Here is a 22,496-nt window from a genome sequence, read left to right as displayed (position 1 = left end):
TAATAGGTACTATAATCAAATCAGCAAGTTTCCGTGACCAAATAGTGAATCTATTTAAGATATTTTCTTGTACTTAATTAATTCAAATTGTTCATTTTCTTACAGTGTTCTTGAAATATGTTAAAAATTTATGAATAATTGCAAATAACTGCAAGGTTTGTCGTCTGCCTGTATTAGCTTCAACTACCTAGCGGGCAGCAGCGTTTGTAGCTAATGTAAAAGTGTGTGAAAGCGAAATGCTGATGGAATCAGATCAAACATTTCACATCGTAGACTTTTTCTGGGATTATTGGTTATTGGATATTGGCTTTTTTTTTTGTTTTTGTCAAGTGTTCAGCCTTGATCAGATATGTTTCTACCATGACGGTTTATTCTATAACTGAACAATTTTACCACATTTCGCAAAGGTATGCGCGGGGGCCGCTCCGTTTCTCGCCTCCAACTACTGATAAAAACCGAGTTATCCTTTTGAAGGAATAAAAGTTAAGAAAGAAGGTTTTCTTGGTGAAACAAAGCGGACCATCCTAAGCGAGCGAGAAAGGCAAATCTACTGTCTAGACTTGTAATGTGTTCCCTGATCTAATTTCTTAACAGTCTATCAATTATCTTTTATCAAAGAACCTATGCAAACAATCATATGTATTCGACACAATAAAGATTTATTTCATAAATGGTCCTGTTTGAATATTATGATACAGACGCCAAAAAGCCCAACGGATAGGCACTCACAAGACCTCTTCATGATGTTGGTATGACTACAAGTTAGCATTATGCAAATAACCCTTTAACCCGTAAGAGTGACAAGGTTTTAATTTCTCCTTACAATATCACCCCTGAATAAAAAGTCACGAGAATAGAGGAAATGATCAACAACTAACAAAGCTCTTGATGGTTTTACAAATTCTCCTTGTTAGAACCTGGGGAATGTATAGAGAATAGTATAGAGAATATGCATAATGGTGTTAGGGTGTAAAGGGTTAAGATGTTGTTTGATGAACAACCAGTATGGTCAATTACAATTATAACATCGAACAATCGATCTATTCCATGAAATAGATTTAACCGAGCATTTGCTACCTTTTCAGTAAGAGAGGGAGACAGAATGCCGGACAAAGCGTGCATACATCTACACATGGGGTTCAAGGCATTGCACCCAACCTCTCACTATGTTGCTGACATCTTATCTATTCTTGACCTTATATAATCTAAGACTGGACAAGAAGACTGTGAACTGTTATGAGGTCATAGCTCCTCCATATCGACCTGAAAACACAGCAGCTGGAAGCGCATGCGCCGTTTGAAAGTTGTCATCAAAGCTTCTATTAATCTGTAACAAAGAAACATTACTATCATATACCGTGCCTTTTAAAACAAGGAAAAAATTATCTAAAAAAAACAGAAAAGTTCTCATGTGTTATAATTAACTGTCCGCAGAAAACTTTACACCCAAAATTGAAGTGTTTCTCAGTGTGTAAACCACGGGTTCCGTATGGTTGAGGTATTAACATATTCAATACTAGGTAAAATAGTAAAAGACAGGTGAGAAGCTTGGCATGCATTGCATCTCACATCTAGATGTTAGGCAGTAACTCGTTCCCACTCTTCCTTTTTGATTGCGAGAAAAGCTAACAAGGTTCGGCAATCAGCGATACATTAATATACGCAGGGAAGCATTCTCACCCCTCTTTCTACAATTTCCGCCCCCAAATACCCTTCTTGTTCACTCCCTGAGTGCAAAGACTTCGTGGTCCACCTCACCTCTTATCTGAATCTTTAGTAATGCTGGGCACCTTACTGAATGCGGCTTGGAATAAATCCCTGAAATACAACACGATTTCTTAACATCAAATCCTGTGAACTGAAACAGAAGCTTAAAGGATAGGAAACCAAATGTCTATCCTGTACACTTAAAAAGAACAAAACGAAAGATATATTAAGCAAAACATATGTTAATTCAGATTATTGATCATGAGCCTTAGTTGCACCCTAAAAGAGAGGAGACTTTACAATAGAAGATCTAAGGAACTGACAAAAAGGAAGAAAGAAGCTTTCCCATGAGCACAACTCCTAATACAGAGTAAAAACAAAACAAACACACCTAGCATACTGTGAGAGATAAGCTGTTAGTGCTTCTTGAATAGCTTGTGCCTCCAAATGTGCCTTAAAAAAAAAAGGATGCTGTTAATCAAATGTACAATTCCTGATCAAAGAGATTAATTTGTTCTACTCTTTTGTTTGGAGGACAGATGAGTTTTGTTGGTACATATTACTTGAGAGATGACAGTAACAAACAGGTCTTAATAACCTAAGCCATAGAAAGTACAGCCAATCAGAATACAGAAGGACTATTACATATTAAACACTTCCACACCCAACTTTCTGATTGTGCAAAGGATGTTGTTCCTAAAAAAATTTATCGAGAGCTACCACCTCTAGTTTTTTTAAGGGTTTAACTTAATAACTCTGTTTGACACATATTCTTCGAACTGTGTCCTGAGTTAAAAGAAGGTGGAAAAAATTAAAAATTCTTAAAAGAGTTCTGAGAACATTGTCAAGATTTTATTAAATACAAACACTCTCCTGCATTATAACTTGGATTACCTACCTTGTCATATTTAAAAAGTAATATTTTTTCTGTATATAGACGTGTCTAGAGGTGTGTGTGTATAAAAGGAAATATGGGTGATCTGTAGGACATTGCATGACAGTTGACTTTGGTATATACTCCGGGATAAATGACAAAGCTAGACTATTGCGTGTTGTAAGGGTCATGAATTTGAGGCAGATAGATTATTATCTAAGTTTACTCCATCATAGAGGTCACAGAGAAATTTTGTTTCTTCCTCTGTATGCACTCATAATATAAACCCAACAACCATCTTTTTTGTTCGAGTGTGAGCTCAGACAGTCGACCTAGACTAATTCAGAATTATACAGTCTGTTGTCATGACTCAATGGTTTTCAAGTTCAAGAATCTCAGGTTTGAAGACATAGGAGCCTCATAGCAATGTTTTCCTATGATAAGGATACAGCCATCAGATTGTTTGGTAAAACTTACAGCAAATTCTCAGCTGATTTTAAACTAAGTTGAAATAAAAAATACATTTGTATTTAACTTACAGTAACAGCTCCAGCTGAAGTAAATGTTTTCACCCCACTAATGAGCTTGCAGAACTCATCTACCAACATGTCAGTCAAACGGGACAACACCTGACTTACAAGCTCCTCAGATACTGCAAACACCTGAGGTAAAAATACAAAAGCTAACTTTAGAGCTACAATCAAATGCTAAAAAAAGACCATCTATTTATCTTTACTCTCATCCCTTTGCATTGGTTGGCCTGTAATCTCTTTCTCCACACTGTTCCCTGATTTTCCACTAGTTGGTATTTTTGCCTGTTTGTCTGCTTTCCTATACTTGTTTACCTCTCTGCATTTGTCTGACAACACACCTGCTTTCCAGCCATCTGTTAATAGAGGGTGTGTCTGTGTATGTGTTCATGTTTGTTTACCATTCTGCTGCTTTGTCTGTTTGTTTGTGTGTTACTTCTGTTATTCTGTCTGCTCCTTATTTTGCACTGCAGCAACTTCTCAGCATTATAAGATCAGGTTACACATACTGCCACCCACCTGTGCATGTACAGTAACCAAGTTCATTATAACATCTTTAACATAGCTGCGCACATCTGCATAACCACAAAAGGGAAAAAAACTCATAAAAATGCTTCTGAAAGTCAAGAAAAGCAATCACACACAAAGCGAAGGAGTGTTTTTTAACACAGTCTACTGTTGACATTTCTGTATCCTTGTACCTTTTGGAGGAAGACAGTTGTGCCATTTGAAGTCACCTATTGTCATCCCAGACTCCACATGGGTCAACAGTGGCTCAGCTTTCTGATCAATGTATTCCTTGAAGATTTTGTTTTCCAAATCACACAATTCACTGGTGAGATCCTTATGACAATGAATGAATGATTGTTATGTAGCATTCACTCATTGGAAATAAGCAGCAAAGTGACAAGTAAATATAAAGAAACCTATTGACATCTTTTTTTAGCCATTTTTGAACCAAAGTTTGGAATAATAAACTAAGAAATATATCTTAAGTAGAATAATACATAATCATGACACATGTTGATGTCAACATTTATTAGAAGCATTGACTTATAGCTAACCATGCCTGCAGGTTGTACTCACTCCATTTAGTAAGTGAATTATTTCAGAATTGACTTGGAAAAAACAAAGAAACAAAAAAACGAAAAACAAAAAAGTGTGACTGCCTTGTACATAGAGTATCTAGTTACAGGCTTTTGGCTTCACTAACTTTGTATGCTTATACATATTCAAGTACACCAAAGCTGATTTTCAAATACACTGCACAGTGTACTTTTTTTGCAGTTAAATTACCTTTTTAAGCTTGTCACTGATAGGATAGTCGTTATTTCTAAAGCTGTCCACCAGTTTTGGAAGGACATTGATTCTTACATATCGACAGTTATTGAGCACAATCAGCAACCTTTCATCCTGGTTAAAAAACAGATCAAATGAAATACACACAATAAATTTTGTAGAGAAATAGAGTATATATTGCCAGACAAGTTTGATAAGTCATGAAGAGAATGCTTTCAAGTGGTTACTTAAAAGGAATAATTGATTACCTGACCACTTCCCGAATATGGGGGAGGGAGTGCCAAGGGCTGCCAAACCAGTCAATATTCCCTCTGTATTTCAGTGACCCAGTTTAGTTTTTATATGGTCAATTCAACTTTTTATACAGTCAACTCTCTACTTTTTATATGGTTTTATGTGGTCCCCTTTTTACTTTTAATAACATCAATTTTTACTTTTCACATGGTCAACTCAACTTTTTATTTTTTGTATGGTCAAGTTGACTTTTTATTTGGTCAAGTCGACTTTTGATATGGTCAACTTTTTGCTTTTGATATCGGTCAGAGAAAAACACAGACTGCAGACTGGCAGTGAAGTGCAGACTGAGTGTAAAATGCAGACTGAAGACTGCAGACCAGACCAGGGGTAAAATGCAGACTCAGTTCTAAAACAACCCACTTCTTCAGAAAAACTTCAAGAGATAGCTGGGATTGAGGCTGGCGATAATTGTCATGGCGATTGATGTTTTAAACTTCACTTCCTCAGATGGTTTTGGCATCGACATAATGTTTTAAGGTAAGAATGATTAGCTAGCAAGCTAAATACATTGCCCTTGTTAAGGAATAAACAGTTCTGCTAAGCAACATCAGGCAGCTTTAACATACATGTAGTTCATGTATACTTTGTTTGGCCTTAAAAGAAGTAGCGATAAACTTTCATCACAAATCAGCAATTTTGATTACTTGGACAATAAAATCCCATTTCTAGTACCGTTGTTCAGTTCGCACTGCGAAGGTGGGTGTGATCTTGCATGGTGCCCTGTATCAGAAGCTTCAAGACATTCAACACTTCACTCTTGCTCTTCACAATCAGGACAATACCACAGTCACAAACTGTTGATTCTTTTAGATCCAAGTCTGCATTTTACCCCTGATCTGCAGTCTTCAGTCTGCATTTTACCCCCAGTCTGCAGTCTGCATTTTTACACTGACCACATAAAAAGTCAAGTTGACCATATAAAAAGTAAAAATTGATCTTATCAAAAGTTAAAAGTTGACCACAAAAAAACTTGAGTTGACCATATAAAAAGTGAAAAGTTAACCGTATAAAAAGTTGATTTGACCATATAAAAAGTAAAATGGGTCACAGAGGGAATATTGACTGGTTTGGCTCCTCATAGAGTGCCATTTGAAAGAAAGAAGCAGAACAAAACATTCCAAGCACAAAAACGGGATGGAAATCCCCTATGACAGAAAGAAGACTGAAGGAGTTGAACTGACAACAAATGGGAGGAGTACACGTGTAAAGCTGTAGGGTGGTACACTTCAACCCAGAACCACTGGATTGAAGTACAGCATCCCTTACCACTTGATCAAGTTACCCTGAACATGTTTTTAAGTGTGGTGAAATCAAATGATACACTTAACAAACCTGTACATCACAAGCTAGCAGGTGAGTGATTTACAAGGTAGTAGCTTATTGCTCAAAGTCCCATAACATCAAAAATTGGGTAATATGAATCTTTCATGCTGTGACTTGTAAACTTAATAAGCAAACAACTCCACAGGCTTAACAGACCAATTGATTCAAAATCACACACTTTTTACAACTGCATGGTTATACCACTGTCATAAATAGACCGTGCAATTTGGTTATCAAGAACTACTGGTAACCCATTACATCTCAGATTTCAAATAAACTAAATCTTCAAAACTGAAGTTGCCTTTGAGTCGCACAAATCATCTTAAATGAAACAACATTTAAATGTTGATGTTTTGTATATTAAACAATTTTGGCTTTAAAATTAAGTAGAATTTTCCAAGCTTTAGCTAAAGATCTTCCATATGAACCTCTATAACCCAAAAAGCCTACCATTGTAAACAATATTTGCCAGAACTTCTGACAAAACTTACAACATCTGGTGTATTGTCTTCCATTGACTGAGATGATATATCCAGATTCTCTTGAGACCCACTTCCAGTACTGCCCTTTGTACCAGACCTGCTTGTCAGACAGAACCCAAAACATTTATTGAGAAAAGCTGATGGTAACCTTATGTAATGAGAAGGCAGCTGACTTCTGGATTTCAGATATGCTGATAAATCATAAAATGTGATTTGACATATTGTACACTTAAAAAAGGTTGTTCATTTATATCAAAACAGGTGAAGTTGCTAAAGAAAAGGAATTCTTTTCACCTTGAAAAGTCTTGCAAAAAAATAATGTATCACTCACAAAGAAACTTTGTCTGACTCCTGATCTGGTTGAAAAGCCAAATGGTGAAGACACTTGATAAAAGCCTGAAAAGTCAAAAATGAAAACATTATCACCACATTGTATTATGTACCACAACACAAACTGATCAGGATAATAAATTAAAAATTTCAATATAAAATTAAAGAGCCTTTTTTTTTGTTCACTCCTCTGTTTACTCATTCATTTGTTCATTTATCCAAGATAAACTTGTTGTTCATTCAGACCCATGCTGATGTTATGCAAACTTGCTATACATGCAATAATTGCATTTGGCTCACAGATGGGGAATTCCTTATATGACTCAAACCAATGATTACAAACCTGGAACATCTCCTTGAAAAGATCAACTGCATCTGTTTTCAGCTGTATATTCTACAAAAGAAAATGAACATTTTTTTTACATTTGACAACCAAAGCCAACATTTGCCATCTTCTGATCCTACTACATTATGTACCAAACTTGTTACATATTTTCAAAACACTATTTTTCTAATTGTCAGCATTTCTGCATACACAGGCAAGAAAAACATCTCAGTCTCTTAATTGGAGAAGTTTTCAATAACAAGAGTGAACAAAATTCAAAAAAGAAACTTTCATTGATAATAAACTGGGATTTGAAATACGATGGTGCACTCAGGAATGCAGACAACACTTCAGGTACCAATAACAGATTCTGCACAAACAGATAAATTAATATTCCATTAAACAATCCATTAATAAGAATATAAATTAAGTACTATATTGTATTAAAAGGCATTAAACCTTTCACTCCCATGAGTGACAACACATAATTTTTCCTTACAATATCAATATAAAATCAAGCGGATAAGTGATGAGAATAAAGAAAAATATAAATTAGGGGATTATAAGTTAATCTAATACCAAATTCTCCACACTTACATGTACATTATAAGAACTGTATGGCACACCGTAAAGAAAACAACTAATGTGATCTTGGGAGTGAAAGGGTTCAAAATGAATAATAGCAACTGGGTTGGTTTTCATATTATAACTATTATGAAAAGTCCCCAAAAGACAACGACTTCTTAAATATGCAAAATGCAGAAATCATTACCTTCCTTTTATCTGTTTCTCCACTCAGAGCCATTTCTCGTAGTGTATGGAGCGTTTCCATGACAATGTTTTCAAACATTAGAGGCTACAATATATTGAAGACAGATATTCATAACAAAGTTTTGAGATGCTGAAAAGGGATAGACTGTAAAATGAATGGCCATGCACATTATCCACGATGACCTTATTTTTACCATATTACCCACGGTAAAACTGCCAAGTGCACTTTGTACTATCATCTTATCACCCATTGTAAAAACCTGCCATGCACATTTTCCACAATTACCTTATTACATCATGTATAATGCTGGTAAGTGCATTTTCCATTGTTTCTGATTTGATTCTCAATGAAACTGACATGGAACACCCTATGTCATCAATACAAGTAATCAGCTGGAGAATGAAAATTGAAAATCCTAAAAGAGGGAGCACACAGGTATTTTTAATTAGCTCTTTTCATTTGTTTAAAAGTGGCCAGTGACACTAATTTTTAATTAGCTCTTTTCATTTGTTTAAAAGTGGCCAGTGAAAATACAAACTAACAACCTTACCAAGCTTGTGATCCGACCAACATTTTCCTGCAGCTCCAAGCTCCAGAACTCACTGCAGTGTAGTGATTTGATATCTACATAAAGATTTGGAGAGAACAGCTCAGTTAAGTTTCTCCAGACAATGGTCCTAAAATGTAAATGTCCCAACAAAAAGTTCCTAATGAGAATGGCATAATTGTTATGCAGAGGACAATTTGATTGGTATGACTTTCCATTAGCGGTATTTTTTCTTAACTTTAATATAAGTTTATTTCTAATTCCCATAGAAACATACTTCATTGTACATCTTCTTCCATAATTTAAAACTTATTGATGCTACATGGAAAATTCAAGTTTTATCTAATTGTAAGTCTGAAAAAAAGTATCTGAATTAAGAAAGACTTAAAGAAGGATGTTGTTTTTCCATTGTCACAAGCATGGGAGAGAAAAAATTAGGAATCAAACCTCTGACCCTCAGATTCTGCACTCCAATGCTCTATCACTAAGTCACAGAGACTATATGGTGAGCAACACCTGTTAGTTCAGTAAGTTCATGACATGTGCCATGCATAGTGCTAGGATCAGCAATGTCGAGAAAGTCATGTTTGTAAATACAATAGGAGAGATGATAAGTTTCCAGTTGCCATCTCTCTTATTTCATTTACAAAGAAAGACTTGTGGGAAACACTAGTTAAGGCATGGGGGACAGAGATACTCAAAACAGAATTGTGAACACTTCACAGATGTAACCTTCAGTGGCTTCTTTAAAGACTTCTTTAGCACAGAGCATACGCAGGTCTCCAACCAGCTTTTTAATACCATCTAAAGCTTGATGTGGAAGAGTTAACCTTTGTAGGGACTCCATGCAAGATCTGTTAACAACAACATTAGGTTAGGTTAGGTTAAGACTCAGTGTACATGCACATTAAAGAAAAACTTGTATGTAAAAAAATATGTAGAGTCAATCACAAACTTGGCCAAAACACTGTCCCTAAAGGTTTGCAACTAAAACAAATAAGAAAGACTCAGGTTGGGGAAATGTAACACACAAAAGTTTCTGAAGCATCATCAAATGAGCATCTCAGTGATGTCATAAGGTGTGGGTAAAAGAAAAAACATATACAAACAATACAGATGAAACAAAATGCCTACAAAAGTTTGTTGCTCAGTAAAGACAAACCTGAAACCAGAAAAAATTAAAGTTTGCATGATTCACTGAGACCATTTTGTTGCTCCACATTCTGTTGGTAGTTTTGCTCTACTCACAGTTTAATACCATGGCATATTTTGAGTGATCTGATGCCCCTATCTGGCAAAATGGCAGAACAGTGCATAACCATAATGGTGTAACCATATGGTAATGTCATTAAAAGTTCACACAGAGTAAGATGTATCAATGAATGGGCATTTCAATGCTATCAGAATAGTTACCTGACATATCTGACACAGGATGGAAGCCAAGCACCCATCCCCTCTAAAGGAGTATGCCAGGATCCTTGTTTCTCTTTAGAAGGAACATTAAGGACAGTAGATGAACTTGGAAAAAATGCTGCTTTAACAAGATCTGCATATGATGATGTCACATCATGTATCATTTCCTGAAAGAAGGAAATAAACCAGGAAGAACACCATGGCAACATGTACATTACAGGTAAAAAGATAGAATCCTTTCCTTGATACATGGCCTGCATTTTTTTTCCAACCAGGAACATGATTAAGTTAATCATACTTCCACGAAATCAATACTAAACATACATGTATGCACAAATATTGCTGCAAATACCTCAAAAGATTTTTGCTTTTGTGCTGTAGGCTTGAGTTGCTTTGATGACCCACTGGACTGTTTGGAAAGGGAAAAAAGTCAACTTTAAGTTATTTGATATAGATGGGAGTATATGCACAAAGACAAGTGCTGATACTAGAGGAATAGTAGGCTGCTTTGAATTATAAAGGGTCTGACTACTATGGGTGGCAAAGAATAGAAGAAAAAAATTATTACAAACTTTAAGATGGTTAACAGCCTGTAATAAAACTAAATATTGAGTAAAATCCCTTTAAGTTAATATGTCTTCCAACTATGCATTTCGAATTTGGAATTGATTGGCTTAAAAAATTATAGATGATAACTATGGTAAAGCAAAATGACTGAATCATTCCAAAGGTGAAGCATAGAAGTATAGGAATAATAATACCAGAGTGTCAAATCTGTATGAATTTGGTCATCTATACTGCACTTCCTTCTATCTATTTTAATCTAATGAATCTGTTGTGTGATTCATCAGATGATTATGTATAATGTGTAACAATGTATAACTTAAAAATACCGTATTTACCCGCAGATAGGCCGCACCCGCGTATTGGCCGCACCCCAAACTTTCAATGGTTTTCATGGGAAAAAAAAATTGTTGAGGTCGCGTACCGGGATAAATAAAGCAAAGTTTGAAATCAACAACAGCTGATGTGTATCAAGTCAAGTTTATTTTTGCAATAATTCCTACACGAACGTGAAAATGTTCAAACTAGAAACTGAAACGTCTACTTGCTAACATTTTATATACAAAATAATCTTAATTAAAGATAATTTTTTCGAACAAGTTTCTGTCCTTATATGTACAAACACGAGTAAAGTGAAGCATAACCCTTGTAAACACGTTCGCCAAAATCATAAACAAGTTGTAATCTGTTAACAACTATTAAAATATTTACATGAAACTAATATACATTCCGTGATGAACTTTTCAATTGATAAAAGCTACACAACAAAGTTTCATTGTTGTCCGATCAAATTAAAATCCATTGAAATCACCTTCATCAATGTCACTTTCACCAAAAATGTCACGGTATTCTTGTTCGTTCACATCCAGGACGGGAACTTCCTCTTCACCAGCATAGAAAAGTTCACCTTCTTTGTCTACAATTGACTCCGCTCCATCATTGTCGGCAAACGGATCACTTTCATCCATATCTTCCCAGAGAATGTCGTCTTCAGTGCCATCAAGTGCGTTCGTGATGCAGCATTTGAGAAATGATCGTTTGATGGTGTCTGTGGAAATGGCATTCCAGCTGTCTAGAATCCACTGGCAAATCTGGCGGAGGTCAGGTTTTCAAATGCGGCCTGCTGGTGTGAATGTGTGGTTTCCAGCAAGCATCCACTCGTTCCAGTATTGTCTTAAATTGTCTTTGAAGGGCTTGTTGACACCGACATCCAAAGGTTGTAAAAGATTTGTCATCCCACCCGGTATTACGGCCACATCTGTGCGTGAATTTTTCAAAACCCGCTTAACATTGTCACTTAAGTGAGCTCTAAACGAGTCCCACACAAGGAGATTTCTTTTTCGTAGAAGCCTGCCAACTTTGGTCCAGATGGAGTTCAGCCAGTCTTTTACAAGCGATTCGTTCATCCACCCTTTGGCTTGAGCACAAACATGGATACCCTGTGGCAGCACCAAATCTTTTGGCAGAGTTTTTCGTTTAAACACCACATAGGGGGGAAGCTTCGTTCCATCTCCTAGGCAGGCTAGCATCACTGTGAAACGATCCTATTTTATAGAGAACGGTGGTGAAATTTCCTGCAAAGTGACTGGAAAAAGGAAGCACTCGAAAGGCTCACGAGGAGGAATGGCTATTCCTTGCAAGCTGTTTTGGACATCTTCAAACAAGAGACATGTTAAAAAACTTGATGCGCTCATTGCTGCAGAGAAAATCAAGATTCTTCGAAGATATGGACTTCGTGTTTAGTTGTATGTGTTGCAAGTTAGGAACAATTTAAAGCGAACATTAAAATGCGAATTTACTGTACTACTGTGAGTTCTCGTGCATATTAATGAGGTGTCAAAACGCTTGTACCCGCGTATAAGCCGCAACCCCAATTTCGGTCCCATTTTTTCGGGAAAAAAGTGCGGCCTATCCGCGGGTAAATACGGTACATATCATCTTCTTTGTCCCGTTCTGCCCACACAGAGAGTAGGGTCATAAAAATATCTGCACAACTGGTTTTAAGACTTTGAACAGAAGGTCAATGATAGGCACAATAACATTAACAAGAAAGTAACCAAACATACATCTCCAATCAGGGTTCCATTGAAGTAAGCTTGGCCCAGTTTCCACAAATCAGGTAAACCCTCAGTCAAAAGCTCTGATAATTCCTCAACAAACACCACCCGCTGCGGCACTGAAGAACCACTTTTAACTGGGTGAAGACAATCAGGATGATACACATTAGACAATTTAAACAAATTGACATAAATAAAACAGTCAGCCTAAATGAAACCTAAAAAATAATATGACCACATTAGATTAGTTTGAAATCACCACATTTTTACATTTTATTCCTTCAAATTATTGTTTTTGTCATAATTATACTATTTTTCACTGGTGCCTACAATGTACAAGCAATATCAGTAACTTGTAGACAGTTTTTCTATAACTATAGCACTAATAAAAGAAGACATTTAATGCCAGGTTAAATTGTTCTGTTGTTGGCAAGGAAATGTTATTTTCACACTGTCTCTTCCCGTTAGGGTGGAGGGGTGGGAGAGGGATGTGGTATTGTAATGGTTGGACTGAACTCTAAGTGGAGATATTGAGGTTTGATGCCTGGCTAGTAAGTCATTGTGTCGTGTTCTTGAGCAAGATACTTTACTCTTGCATTACCTGTCTTCACCCAGGAGTATTACAGGGTACCAGCAAAATGTCAGGGAAGCCTCAAAAATTCTATCAGGTTACCTTGGCATGGAGCGGAGGGGAAGGGTTGGAAATAGCAAAATAACCCTGTTTACTTCACTTCTCAGAAGCTGACTATGAGAATGAAGTGTCTTACCCAAGAACACACCTCAGTGAACCACTCAGACTGCTGGATTGTCCAAAGTGCTGATCACAATGCTATCTGATCTTGTTACGATAACTTCCTATGTGTAAAGGCAACTGCCGTAAATTACTTAAAATACACAAACTTATCTATAAGAAGTATTCTGTAACTTACTGTTTCTTTCTAAAGAAGTTGTCTTGTTTAGTGCTGGAGTGACTCCAAGAATTCCTAGAGATTCACTATGATAAGATCCTGAAACCAAAGATATTCAAAATTTCTCAAAAGTCCTTAAGAATAAGTATAATTTTTTATAATAATAATAATTTTTTTAAAATTTTTTTAGTTACATTAAGGTAACATTGTTTGTTTTTCATTGTGAGAGTAAGTTACAATAATTATTTATGCATGCTTCTCCTGAACAATTATTTAATATTCAAAAATTATAAAAAAAAAATTGAAGTTTGAGACCTGTGTGAATATAAAATAAATTCTGACCAAAAAAAAGAGGCCTTAAGCCACAGCCTTTTCAAAATTTTTCCTTTTAATTCTGACGTTAAAGACAATTTAAAATTATTAATAGAAACTGAAAGGAAAATTATGGCAATGACAATTTAAAGTAAATACAATTTGAAAACCCATCCTCAAGTGGGAGAAAATGTGAATTATCAAGTTGCAATAGGTTCCATTTTGGTGCCATGAACCTTCCATACTAATCATGCCATAAAGTAACCACTAACCTGATACATTCCCTAATTTAGGGATGCTACAGTAAACAGATCACTGAGTGAACTTGTGCAAATGCAAATGTGTGTCATGTACATCAAAAATCAGATTATAATACACAAACCCATGGTGTTCACACTTCTTGATACTCTGATGTCTAATTCTGTTTTTGAAGAATCAACTTGAAGCAGAGGAACAGAGTCTGACAAGAAGAACAAAACTACTTCAGCCAAGTAATATGAAAGAGAAGTTGAACAAGATTGTAAGAAAACAACTACAAGATTGCCAACTTAAAAAGAAAGTCTCCTAGAAGTACTTGCCTTTAGATTTGTGATCTTCTTGGCAGGTGGTCATTAGCTTGAGTAACCAATCCTTCTGAAGGACAAGACATTCCCAAGCAGGGTCCCCTTGGTAGTCTAAGTCCACTAGATACCTAGTGTATAAAGGCATATGAAATGGTGGCTTAGAGGTTTCCAAATTGACACAAGTTCTTATAGTCTCTTTTATTGTTGTGTTCATGCAGAACATAACATTGTTAACAAACTTTGACTTTCTGATGAGTATTGAGGTGTTTGGACATGCATTTACATGTATGTGATCAAACATGGTACATAACTATGTATTTCAAGTAAATAATATACACTGTATTTACATTATCAAAATTAAAATAATAAAGTACACTGAGACAGGAATACAATTATGAGAAAAGGTTTGTATTTCTTTTGTCCTAACTTCATGGATAACTATAATTAATAAAGAAAAGGACTTTGCACATGGAGAACACAGAATGCCTTAGAAACAACTAGTTCCCCAAACGAAAGTGCACAAAGATCTTTCTGGTTGAGTTTCATTTCTTAGGAGGGGCACCAACTTTAGTCAGACTGTGGAAAAGACATGTTTTCCACCAGTTTACTTGATTCTTTAAACTCTGTTAACTTTATCTAATGTCAGTAATACCTTATGAGTCTCTTCTGTTCTTCTGGTGGTGACGGCAAATCAGCAAGTTTCAGTTTAAGATGTTGACGGAAACTCTCTATTTTGGCTTCAACTTCTTGCAAAACTAGAATATGAGTAATTAACTGACTCAATCAACAGTTAAGATAACCTTGTTTTACTTTCATCATCATTTTGTAGATATTTAGACCTAAAATTCTTTTTTGAAAGGAAATATTCAAGTTTCAAATGATTGATATGTAAAAAGCAGGTTGAATGAAATGCCAGAACTGTTGTTGGTAGCCATAAATATCATTTGCAATTCTAATGTTCTTCATACTGGAAAGCTGTTGACCTAGGAGTTAGCACACAGGACTCTGACTCAAAAGGTCTGGGTTCCAGACCTGGCTGGGTCAATGTGTTGTGATCTTGGGCAAGATCCTTTACCCTCACAGTGCTTCTCTTTATCCAGGAGTTATGAAATGCAGGAGGGTAACCTGCAATGAACTGGCATTACATCCAGGGAGAGTAGCAATACTGCTGATCACTTCATGCTTAAAAAGTCAGGATAAGCTCTGGTACCTTGTGGGCCACTAAGATTAATTGCTGACTTGACCTTAAATGTTCCTCTCCTATCCTGAATTACCGTGAATTACCACGTTATCAAAACGCTCACCTCTTTTGAAGATCTTTATGTCTGTTCCAGCAAACAATGATTTGGCCCTTCCATAATCACTAATTACCATCTCATAATCACCCTGAATTCATACAACAAAGATAAGTTTGGAATACTTTTGACCTGAAACTCATTGATCTGTACACAGATATGTGTCTACCTTGGCTAAAAGGCTTCACCCCCAGAATACTACTTTGCAGGAAAGATGACAATGCGAAGCAAACATGCTCCATGCTGAAGGGTACTTTTCTAGACACATTTGAACCCTTTACATGTAACTCTGTGAGATTAAATTATTAATTCTCTCTTCAAATGACTACATATTTCTGGTTAATAAGTTTAGAGAATTTTTTGTTAGAGTGTATATGAGAATAAAATAATCCAGTTGATAAGTTTCTCTCTTCTTATCCCATGTTTACTGGATGATGCCATAACATTGTAAAGAGAAGATACATGTTGGTCCATGCAGGTTAACAAGTTTAAGGGTTAGAGCTAAGATTAAGGCATACCTGCTGTATGTTTCTCTCAATGCATTGTGGCAGACTAAACAGAAATCTGAATCTCTGTAGAACATTGAGAGCATTTCTTGTTCTGTCAGCATCATCTTTGCGACCCAACACATCCTGGAACAAGCCCTCTGCATTTTTGCTGGCACCTGTTGGGAAAAAAAATTAATAATTTTGTCTTTTAGTTTAGAATTAACTTCAAGTCAAAACGATTGTAAGCAAGTTCAATTTTTCCTTCTTTTGTTCCTGGTACATCATTGTGTTGCTATTTTTAAAAATTACTCAGGAGACAAAGAGAGCTTAATGTGTACAACCCAAACTTGTTTAACATCATTTTACTCTTTAACTCCCAGAAGTGATTAATTCGTAACTTCTCCCAATAAGTTCAATACACTATCCAGCAAACAGGCAATGAGAATACACAAACTTATCAGGTAGAAGTTGTTATCTTGATCCAACACCAAATTTTCAAAACTAATTTACAGAGAAATATGTAGCAGCTAGAGGAGAGGATTAACAATCACATCCTGGAGTTAAAGGGTTAAAGTGAAAAATTTGTTTTAACTACAACATAAAAATATTATGTACTTTGTTCAAGGATTTGGCAATTTTCATATTTCAAACCAAGAGAGGTTTTAACTAAAACATGCAAGACCATACGAATTACATGTAGTGCATAATTGTATACTGTAAATGAACTTATATATTCTAGAAAAAAAATGCAAAACCAATTTTGGAAATGTTTCGGAAAGAATCAAATCACAGCTTGTTTATTAATGTAGTTTAAAATAAGTAGTCTTCAGCCCTTAAGTGCATCAACAACACCTTGTACAAAAGACTCCAGTTTCTCTACAATGGATCCTCCATCACAAGTGCTTTCATCCCGCAGCATATCATGCTGAACACCTAACAATCATCTTAGTTAAAGAAATTCAGCCATTAAATACTCACAACATGTGTGTTATTAGCATACCAAAAAAGAGAGCAATTTTGTCAAGTCAAGTTAGCCTTCCATGCTTGAGATATTACCCCACAATTACGCTGTTTTAGTAATTGTTAACTTCATTTTGGCCTATCAATTCCCATTTTGAAATGTGAACAGTACAAGTACATGTATATCCACTCTATCTAATAGAAAGTAAGTGGATGAGGAAAAAACAGAGAGAAAAAACTGACACGTGTATTTTACACAACACCTAGAGGTATTATTAAGTTATCTCCATAATATGTCAATAATTATTTAATACCAGTATATCATTTGTCCCCTAATAATTATTATTGTCATATATAAATGTATGCATAGCCTATCTACCCATTACACTCATTTCCATTGAAATCCCCAACCTTAAAGGATACTTCTGAGAGTGTCAACAGCATCAAGGAATGTCCCAACATTCTCTTTGACAAACGCAAGTGGACCAGTAGCCCTTCTTGACTCCTCATGTCTCAGATATTTGAGACCAGCTGATAGTGTATTAAATCTGAAAATATATATATATAAAATCAAAATAAATTTCAAACTTAAGATAATACTTTTTGAAGACATGTTTTGCCATGAATTGGGTCACCATCAATTTCCTGTTTTGTATCTATTTACTCTGTTTTTACACTTCACATTGAAATTTCATTATTTAACAATACAAATCAATTAACAACTAGTCCCTTCAGTGTTGGCAGTTAGTTGTGGATATTTACCAAGCTGCAAAGGGGCAAGTTAAATATCCACTGCTAGCCACTGACACTGAAGTAAATATTTGTTTTTGTACAAACTAAAACAGTAACTAATTTAATTATTACAATACTTTTGGGTGCAAATCCTGCATGAGTTGCTTGAAGGTGAATAGGAAAGAATATTCAGAGTGTAATCAGGACCCACCTTTCCACTGTCTTAGTATGTACTAAATGACAACATTTGAAATTACAGTAATTACTGTTACCAATAGTTTTAGAAGACCCGCACACATGTAAGTTAACCCTTAGAAGGTTCATCTCAGTAAAAAAATAATTACAATATTATATTGCATTGTATCTATTCCTTTAGCTCAGGTTACTAGCAGCCAACACACACAGTGCCTCCTTTAATAGGCAATAAGCAAAAGCTAAAATGACTTATTGAATGTCTAAAAAAAGTATCATTGTGAGTTTGAAATTTATTTTGATTCTATCATAGTCACAAAAATTAAAACTTACCAAAAGCAACTCAAAAGCTGCCACTGACTGCAATTTTTAATTTACACAAATGCTGAGTTTTTACTCTCCAACTGAGTGAATATTCAAAAATTATTTGGTTTTCAAAAATTGGTGCATATGCTCACTCATCTTTTTTTAACTTAAGAAAATGTGTGTTTCATTAATAGTAAAAATGAGTGATAAAAGAGTTTGTCATCACAGACCAAGATTTCATGAGAGGATTGAATCAGCCTGCATACTCAGAAAAACAGTTGGACGACTTAACAATAGAATAAGAAAACTGAATGACTATTTGATAGTCAAATGTTACTCACTCAGTTTCTGAGTGACTCTCCATTAAAAACCATCCTGGAATAAAGTTTTCACTGAGGATAATTCCATTTCCTTCAAGGCACAAAAACAATAACAAAAATTAAAAAGAAACATACACCAAAGAATTCTGGAATTACTCAGACAAATGTGATCATGTGTAACACACAAAATGTTCTAACTTGAAGTTTCCATGTACTCATTAATAAAAGTTTGAAAGCATCTATCAGATACATTGGCCACTTATATTTATCCACCCTATATGACCATCTAGTTAAAAGCTTAGAGAAATAACCAAAAAAATATAGATTCAAATTGCATTGGAAGGCTTTAAATAACACAGGTACAGCAGTTTTGATCTTCTGAAAGAGTCATTTTTAGGCAGTATGATCAAGCAAAAGTTGACATTTGTAAAAGAATTATCAACTTCTGAAACCAGTAAAGGTACACAATGATAGAAATATCAGTAATAGAAATACCAATATTATGCAACAACAAGTTAAGAAAAATTCATTCCTTAACAAATGATTCCATTTGAAATAAATCAACCAACCTTCAGGATAAAACTCTTCGAGTTGTTCCTCTGTAAATTTATTGCTAACAAAAGATTTTAATATAAAAACATTATAGTTAATATCTTTTAAAAAGAATCAGTTTTCTACATGTACAAATAAATCCTGGACTGTTGTCTTTGTTTGATATCATATGATTGCATCATTCATCTTAATATCAATTGACAAGTTATTGATAAGTTCTTTTCTTCATTAAAAGGAGTTTTTCTCTAGTGTGCATTTTAACAAACATAGCAGAACTAACCTAAATATATCAGTGCCTGTTCCTAAGGGATCTTGGCTGGTATTCATCTGTGGTGACACAGGTCTTACTGAGCCAGACCGCACCCTTAATTCTTCTGGGTCTACCTCTTCCAACCAAACAGCACTCTCTTTCAAAGGATCTGCAACCAAAATTGAAAAAAGATGCAAATAAATTTTCTTTCTCTCAATATATAATATTTGATATTACATTGACATACCTCATTGAAACACAATTTCCCAAGGAGAGGCTAAATTTTTAGCACCATTTGTTATCGCCTATATCTCAAACTCAATAGTGTACTGAACTGTTTGAATGAGGTAGGTTGTTCAGATGGAGAAAATTGTGGGTAAATATAAATTATACAACATAAAAAAAAGGAAACAATAAAATTTAGCACACTAATTGTCTTAATGAATTATCCTTCAACTTTGTAGTGCCTTTTCTTCTTACAAATCAATTACTGTTTTAAGGCTAAACTAAAAATAAACTATTAAATTGTGCAGATAGAGAACATATACCTGGAACCACCATGACACTTTTAAACTGTACAGTACAGCTTCCTTGTCCTCCTGATCGTGTTGTGACTATCACATCTCCTTTCCCTGGTGGAGCCTTTCCAGTCCGTGCTATGATCTTGCTGGCTGACTTGTAGTCAGCTGACAGCAGACAATTGGCACCACAAATAGTCAGACCTGATAACATCAAAAATCAGTTAAGGTAAATATTTAATTTATTTGTTGTACATATACCACAATTCTCTATAATTTAATGATTTAATAACTAATAAACTGATGCTGTATCTTCTTATCACATCTACTTGTTTGCATCCTGAGTAAAAGCCAGAATGCTTCCACATTTTACAGCCAAGTTTTTTTACAACCAACCTATCAATATCACCAATGGCCACATTTGGATTTCCTGTCTTCATAATTATATTTCAATGTTATCTCATCACTAAGTACCCCCCTTGATTAACCATCATCCTTCCAATAAGTGCCCCTCCCACTTTTAGCCAAAATTTCAAACAAGCACCCAAGTACTTATTTGAGAAAATATAGTATACTCTTCTTAAAATGACCTGCAACTGTTTTTTTTTTATTAAATAAATGTACATCTTAGAGTGTTTAACCTGTAGAAATCTAAATCTGGAAATAGGAGATTATCTATCACCCCTATCCCCAATCCTTACCCCAATTTTATTTTCATTTAATTAATTAGCCACCTCCTCAAACACATACTCCAAAACAAACAAAATGCAATAATCCTTGAGTATCCACAATAATCATTTGTAATGTAGACAAAATGAGCGAGATTTTCTCACTTGTGAAGAAAAGATTATCCATTTATATGGGAGATTTCGCAGACAGTACAGGAAACTTTAAGTTTGTTAACCATATGCTGGAGACGCCAGGCTATTTTGGGAGAGGTCACAAAGATTGTATGTTCTTCCACCCCAGTAACGTAACCACTGTAAAGGAGGAGCAAGTCACCACATTGCATTTATATTTGCCGGATGAAATTTCAGAAAAAAAATTGCGACTGATTTAATATCAAACTCAGAAAAACTAAGGAAATATCTTTACAAAGATTTCCTGATCAGACATGTAAAGCACCTGGGTCAGTACATTTAGTTGACGAACCTGTCACATCTTTCGCGTTGACACCGAGGTGTTCTCCACGAATGATCACCTTAGTTCCAGGTGGACCCTCTGCAGGAGAGATGCCAGTCACTACTGGAGGCGGTCTCATCTTAATATTTTTCTGAAGCTGGGAAACAGAGCAAAGTATTACACTAACTTCCTCTCCTGAGACTGCTTTTCCGCCATGTTAACGAGATAGCCAGCGATCCTTTGAACAGCGTACGTAAGTAAAAAAATAGAAAACTACAAGTAATATACTTGAGGTGTGTTATGACCACATGGCCAGTGAAACAGCAAAGTTACTGTAGCTTTACTTCTTAACAAATAAGAATTCGATTAGACGTGTGGTATTATCAGTTAGGGATTTAAATGGCAAATCAAGCATCGTTTCACTAATTCCTTTCGTACTTTGTCTTTCTTCTGGAAATAAGGGAGTAATTTATGAGCATGGAAATCATACTAGGTGTCCTAGCGGATTTGGACCCCCCTGATTACGACCCCCCCCCGTCCAAATCCACGTAGTGGATATAGACCCCCCCCCGTCCAAATCCGTCAGCGGAAGTGGCATGCAATGGAATTGGAAATGGGAACTGAAAATGACCCGGTGGATGTTTCTCTTGATCAAGGGATAATGTGCAAGCATTTAGTTTAATGTTTGGAGAAAAGAGGTTTTGAACCTTTTCCCAGCTAGACTCAATAAGAGACAAACTTGTAACATTAATTTATTTTGTTATTGTTCAATGCCCAAGTGTTGGGACGACATGGAACAATGCGAGTTGCGCGAGAGATGGTTACACATGAGCTGCAAGGGATTTAAGACTGACCCGGAAAGCGAGTGGCTCTGCATTGTCTGCAGACCGCCAGACTCGAGACGTCTTCGTAACTGTTAAGGTGTTATTTTGGCTCCCTCAACAGTTAGTAATTAATCGTTAAAATTAGAAAATAAGACTGAGTTCGATGTAATAGTCTCCACTTTTGTAAAGACGTAGACATAAATGTTGATTTCCATTTGAAAATAAGCTGAGAGTTCCGATTGTTCAGAATAGAAAAATTTTACTTATCATAGGCTTTATACGAACGACCTGTCGTAGGAGTAGTTACTTCGTTCTTCTTCAAAAACTGTGTAATATTATATAATTAGAAAATCAGATCGAGTTATTTTTGTGGTTGGACGCAATAGTCTCCACTATTGTTATGACGTTTCGTATCTATGTTGATTCGCATTAGAAGAAGAAAAGATTTATTGTAGCAATCTTAATAGTTCGAATGCAGTGGTTTGTTTGCATTTACATGTAATTCTTGCGTATACTGTACGACTCGCTTTAATAAATGCGGCAGAATTGGAACGAAGTGGCTGGTTTTTCTTTACTTTCATTGAGGGATGTTATGTTGAGACTAAGAAGAACATCGACGAAAAGCTTGCAAATA

General features: G+C 35.5%; 1 protein-coding gene across 1 annotated transcript; it reads right to left on the bottom strand.

Annotated features, from left to right (window-relative positions):
* Positions 1–642: 642 nt before the first annotated feature.
* Positions 643–21,265, bottom strand: LOC131771798 (exocyst complex component 2). The gene is made up of 29 exons (XM_059087665.2): positions 21,069–21,265; positions 19,947–20,120; positions 19,429–19,567; positions 19,166–19,209; positions 18,618–18,687; positions 17,470–17,594; positions 16,939–17,019; positions 16,117–16,262; positions 15,608–15,689; positions 14,956–15,058; positions 14,319–14,431; positions 14,123–14,200; positions 13,450–13,527; positions 12,530–12,657; positions 10,252–10,308; positions 9,900–10,066; positions 9,219–9,340; positions 8,490–8,563; positions 7,940–8,023; positions 7,186–7,236; positions 6,844–6,908; positions 6,522–6,609; positions 4,408–4,524; positions 3,813–3,954; positions 3,631–3,686; positions 3,121–3,243; positions 2,099–2,160; positions 1,759–1,818; positions 643–1,327 (listed from the first exon to the last, which is right to left on the bottom strand). Exons 1-29 carry the CDS (start codon positions 21,175–21,177, stop codon positions 1,243–1,245), a joined length of 2,823 nt encoding a protein of 940 aa, XP_058943648.2. The 5' UTR covers positions 21,178–21,265; the 3' UTR covers positions 643–1,242.
* Between the last annotated feature and the right edge of the window lie 1,231 nt (positions 21,266–22,496).

The sequence above is a fragment of the Pocillopora verrucosa genome, chromosome 3 (assembly GCF_036669915.1).
Source record: "Pocillopora verrucosa isolate sample1 chromosome 3, ASM3666991v2, whole genome shotgun sequence".
NCBI classification, from domain to species: Eukaryota; Metazoa; Cnidaria; class Anthozoa; order Scleractinia; family Pocilloporidae; genus Pocillopora; species Pocillopora verrucosa.
Note: the sequence above shows the minus strand (reverse complement) of the source record. Positions and strands in the feature narration are given on the sequence as shown.